Source organism: Mizuhopecten yessoensis, unplaced genomic scaffold (genome assembly GCF_002113885.1).
Source record: "Mizuhopecten yessoensis strain PY_sf001 unplaced genomic scaffold, ASM211388v2 scaffold8547, whole genome shotgun sequence".
Classification (NCBI taxonomy): Eukaryota; Metazoa; Mollusca; class Bivalvia; order Pectinida; family Pectinidae; genus Mizuhopecten; species Mizuhopecten yessoensis.
The window spans coordinates 58,324-64,323 of record NW_018407602.1 but is presented as its reverse complement, the minus strand read 5'-3'; the positions used below and the strand labels follow the sequence as shown (position 1 = coordinate 64,323).

Genomic DNA, 6,000 nt, shown 5'->3' with positions numbered 1-6,000 from the left:
GGTCGTGATTCAGGTCACAGTTGATTAACCTTATTATTTCCATAGTAATCAGTAATGTTGATGCTTGAATTGATTTGATTAGTTAATGAAAAAGAAGAATGTTTTTAATTCTTACAATAGAAATGTATTTCAATGGATAATTCCACAGCTTATGGTAAGACACGGAAGCGCTGTACACCACTATGAACATAGAGTTAAGTTTCCATGATCCTGATAATCTGAGGTTGGCATTTAGATAGTAAACCTCAATTCTATTCAGCAGCCAGAGGTCATGTCCTTGATATTTCCATTTCATTCTGGAACGTCGCCAAAAGCTAAAAGTTCGTGCTTGGTGAGGATTGAAGAATGATATCCATCAGATACTTAGTTTGTATTTTGTTAACAACAGCTTGCTCTTACTTTGATGTGCACTATGCGTTCTCTATATAGACGTTCGGAGGAATACCATTATTTTGTAACACTTATTTCGATTTCATTAGTTCCTTTTATTTTTGAAAGCCCCTTCTTTCCTGTTGATGTGTTTGTGTATCAACATTATGTTCTGAGTCTGTGCATGATGTTGAGTCGGGTATTTTATTTCTGTTTTACTTTGAAGCCTATTCTACGTCTGATATACACAAAATATCAAAACCACAATTCTTACCGTAAACATGCTTTATTTGACTTCATGTACAACATGTAAAAGTAACACCACTTTCTGTCGAATAACACCAATGATTCACGTTAAGGTAAAGAAACTATTCGTACATATACAATACCTCAACCTAAAACAACAGCTTCGATATTACCCATGGACATTGCATGATACTGAAAAAAAAGGTTTCGATGAAACCCATGAACAGTTCATTATACTAAATTTAAGCTCCTGTATATCAGATGTACATTTCATTTGACTGAAATATCAACTCGGATAAAACCCATGTCCATTTTAGGATTCTGATTGATAAGCTTCAATAAAACTCATGTACATTTTAGGGTATTGAAATATCAACTTCGGTAAAACCTTTCCATATTTCATGACACTGAAAAAATAGCTTCGATAAAACCCATGTACATTGTACGATGCTGTCCTATCTGCTTCGATAAAACTCACATATATTTCTTGGAATGATACTGCTAAAAGGTGAGGACATTCAGTTTCATGTAATATAAGCTGGCTAACAAACAATCATTCCAATGAAGTTGAAAAATGTATTTCTTAATTAACGCATAAATATAATACAAGCATTAAACTAATTAGGATTTCTTAATGAAGGAAACTATGACGTCTCGCTACATGTACTTCTAGCGATTATGTGTGCATTTGTATTTGGAGGACCAATAAAATGACAATGACTTTAATGTTCTTTAGTCATATGGATCCAAATTATAATTACTATGACTTAAGCTAAGGAAGCTGCTACGGGTACTTGATAACAATATCTGTGATACTTTACAACCAACAGTACTCTGAGTGGTAATGGAAGCTATTGATACAATACATTTTACACATGAATATTATTTCGAGATTTATGTATTCTAACAACTATCCGGTATTTATATGCTTTGTTAAATTACAAATCTATTGATGTGTAAACATCTGTTTTGTTTAGGTTATAAGCAGTCGAATATTGATCGGACCAAGCTGTATTTGATTGATAATATGTGATGCCAATACAATTGCTACATTAGAAGTGTAGCGTAGAGACTGATGCATATATGATTGTGGCCAATATAATTCCTAAAAAAACGCAGGATTAAAACATTTGATTATTTAATAATGGCAATTTAAAATTTCCACAGGTATATGGTTGTATTTTAGAGAGTGGGTATAATTAAAGCAAACCCAGTGATAGACCTGTAATTTCATGTATCTATTTAAACATTAATTAACACGATTTCTTTCATATTGTGACTAAAAAGTTCATGTGTTGTTAAGCTAACAGTTACTCTAGACATTTTATGTTTTTCATTTATTTATGTAATGTACATGATCAAATGCAACATGTCAATGGTTCAGCAGCTTTAAAATCCATGTTTAAATCTGCAATCAACGATCTTTCCAAAACTTATTTTTCGCACCGAAACAATCTCTGGTAAACAGGAAGTTGCGATGTAAACATCTCTCTGTCAGCGGGTATGTCGACTGTTCGAACGTCTTAACTTGTCAGGTGTACAACAGTCTACGGACTGGTAAACACACACAAACACACACAGGAGTATATCAACATACCAATGAAATGTCAGTAAAAGTTCGAACCTCGCACTCACTTTATTTTGGTTTCCAAGCCCAAAATCTCACGTGTGTTTTTCTATGTTCTGGTCTTCTATCACATAACAATAACAGGTAACAAACTGACTCTTTAATACCCAAAATTATTCAAATTTTGACTTGTGATTGTAAACGTTATCTAAAAGTTTAATATCTGTATTGGAAATACGTTAAGAGTTGTTTGATATATTAGCAAGCGAAACACTTTTTTTTTAAATACATATAATTAAATATGAAATATAGTTTTACCTGTATTTAAAATGGTTTCTGGGTAATCATCGAAAATAGATGAATGTTTTGTTTATGAAAGGAGCAATAATTATTAGAAATAACTATTGTATACTGACAGACATTTATGGTAAAACCTTCCTATTCTGTCATCACAATTCCATTGTTGCGTTGCAAAGAAGTTCCGCGATTTATCGTCGGATTTGTATGAAGTAATTTTCAAGAAAACAAGAAAAACAAAAAAGGAACTTGAAATGCGTTCGTCACCAAGGTGACTTTCGACATTTGATTAATCATGTTGGCTTAATTGCTGGCCTTAAGACAGTGGACGTCTCTGCTTTATACAGGCAAATATGGCGAAGGTTTCAGTTCCTGTTTGTCAGTGGTTTTTCGACTGTTGCCAAAGATGCGTGTTCGGGAAGCAAGCTTTGGTTCTTAACTTTTTCAAGCATACGTTTGTGTTACAGAAAAGTTGTTTGTTAAAAGGAGAAAAACAAAGCAGGAAGTTAAATGTTTGGTTACTAGACAATATATTTGACAAATGATTTATGCAGTACATAAACATACTAATAAGCAACTTTCACTTGGTTTAACATTACTGGACAACAATCTAACATATTTAACACCAAAATGACTAACTGGTAAATATGTCACAACCAGGACTCAACTGAATGAAGCTCCATTCACTTCGCAGCATTCAGAGAGTCATTCATATTGGTATCATATCAGAATTGAATAAAAAAATACCACGTGATTCAAAACCCTGATTAGCAGGAAGAAGAACTAGAGATAGAGTTTGATAGAAATACGTCCTGTACATGCTAGTGACATCATATAAATCAGTCATAGGGCAGTAATTGAAGAAAGCATGTAAAATATCGACATATATCTTTCTCACCCAATATAGAAACATATCTTTACATGGGGTAGGCATTCATGATTGCCTATCCTATAATGAATTATGTCCCGGAAGTAAAATTGTGCAGGTTTTGAAATAAACTGAACTTTGCAAATCGGATCTAATGCTAGCCCCACGACCTAACACACAGTCTTCAGAGGAGGCTATACTACACAATAAGAAGCGAACTGACGAGACTGCCAAGAAGGGCTTATACACTATACTAAATAGCACCGATGCTTTGTCTGTCACGAATATTTTACCGACTCTTCATTTACCATTTTCGTATTTCCTTTCCACATGGAATACGTGTTCTAGCTCTACAGCTCTTTGTACAATTGATAATTAGCAAGATACTAATTACAATGCTATGCAAAGTTTGAATGTCAACCAATCATATGACAAGAATATCTACAGTTTATTTTAATCATCAATAATTAGCGTGTGACGTCAATTTAATAAAAAATCACTAACATATGAAGTAACATTAAGTCGTCACAAATTATGACTTATATCACATATATCATAACAGTTATACCATTTATGAGGTCAGGTTATACGTAGTTCTTCAACACGTGACTCCGGGTGATATCTATATATATAATGATAAAGATACATATATTACTTTGTCCACTATCTCCGTGCAAGTAATTTAAACCTTTCACAACTACATTGCGTTAGGATTCACCAGGCTTCCGTTTCACTTTTATCATGAAAGTTCGACAACGTGATCTGCTCTGTTTGGCTGTAGTTGCGTCCGACGAAGTGTTGAGTGGTCGTGGAATTGGAGTAGATTGACATCGTTGGCTGGCCACGCCCCCGGATACGCCTCTTTTGTTGCAACATGCCACAGCTAATAGCCATGCGGAATTCTTTTCTGAACTTTGCTGAAAAGATATGAAATACAATCAGACTAGATTGTATATTTGTATTTTTGTGTGTTAATATCTTTTCCTCTTCCCTTATAAACTTTATTTACGGTAAGAGAAACATTTAAGCTTATTTGTATATTTTTGGCCTTTTCTTGTACAAATAAATTTAAGACGAACATGACTGCATGGAAAATACCTCTAATTTATTGAGGAATTAAGTTACTGATATTGCTTACGAATTCACTAATTTAAAAAAAGATATCACTACAGTGGTGGTAAAGTCTAGAGATTGCATAATTGGAAATAAAAGAATGTAGTTTGGCTTTGAAGAGCTGAAACTTTATTGATACACTGTCTCGTTTAATGATTCAAAATTAAATGTTTCCGATAAATAGTCTTATCGTTGCGAAAGGGAACAAAAATAAGTATACCATATATAACCTTTCATTTCTTATTTCGCTAACGTGTGGCACAGGAAACGGGCATATAAACAACACTGACCTCGTTATCGACGCCTACTTAGAAAACGTATAACAACGAAGTGCTTTTACTGAAAACGTGGAAGCTGGCAAGAACATTAGACTTGGCACCGTGCATGATATTGCCAATTAATTACATATACATAGAGATAAGGAGAACAGGCTTACCTAAGTTTTTGTTATAAAAAAAACCAACGAACGAACAACGACAAAACAATTATGTAAAGTAATAGAATGTAAAAATTTGTCGACGTAATTTAAATGTTATTGCGACATATTCATAGATTATGTCGATATCTTCTCTGATTATGCCGACATCTTTTAAAAATTATGTCAAAATAGGTAACTCGCAAGTCGAAAGTCGATGGCAGAAACACACCAACAAAGTATCCAAACTAAATTCAATATAAATGATTACCACTCATGACGTTGTATATACAGGCTTGTGTATATGTGTAGATGTTAAGCTGGAATCGTAGAACTTTTTTTGAAGCAGGGATATCAAGGCTTTATCATTCAAGTATATATGTGTATATGTATAAGCGATATTGTAGGATCTTGAAGCAAGGAAATCAGTGCCTTATTGTTGCCTAGTTAATGTGTGTTCTTGTATAGCTGGGATTGTAGAACTCTTGAAGCAGAGAAATCAATACCCTATTACAGCCTAGTATATATGTGTTTACGTATAGCTTGGATTGTAAAACTGTTGAGACAGGACAATCAGTTTCCTTATATTTATAGCTTAGTATATAACTAGGATTGGGGAATCTTGAAACAGGGAAATCAGTGCCGTATCATAGCCTAGTGTGTATAACTGTTAAAGCAGGGTAACCATTGCCTATTACAGCCTAGTATATAACTGATGAAGCAGGGTAACCAGTCTTTATTACAGCCTAGTATATAACTGATGAAGCAGGGTAACTAGTGCCTATTACAGCCTAGTATATAACTGACAAAGCAGGGTAATCATTGACTATTACAACCTAGTATATAACTGATGAAGCAGGGTAACCATTGCCTATTACAACCTAGTATATAACTGACGAAGCAGGGTAACCAGTGCCTATAACAGCGTAGTATATAACTGATGAAGCAGGGAAAATCAGTCCCTATTGCAGCCTAGTTTATAACTGATGAAGCAGGGTAATCATTGACTATTACAACCTAGTATATAACTGATGAAGCAGGGTAACCTTTGACTATTACAGCTTAGTATATAACTGATGAAGCAGGGTAACCATTGCCTATGAAAGCTTAGTATATAACTGATGA

At 34.0% G+C, this 6,000-nt stretch overlaps 1 protein-coding gene across 1 annotated transcript in view; it reads right to left on the bottom strand.

The window, feature by feature from the left end:
* Positions 1-639: 639 nt before the first annotated feature.
* Positions 640-6,000, bottom strand: part of LOC110456177 (orexin receptor type 2-like) — a gene marked incomplete at its 5' end in the record, with an annotated part of 37,101 nt that continues 31,740 nt past the window's right edge. Inside the window, one exon of the mRNA XM_021506749.1 lies at positions 640-4,264. Coding sequence (XP_021362424.1) covers positions 4,062-4,264 — 203 coding nt within the window. The remainder of the gene's footprint in view (positions 4,265-6,000) is intronic.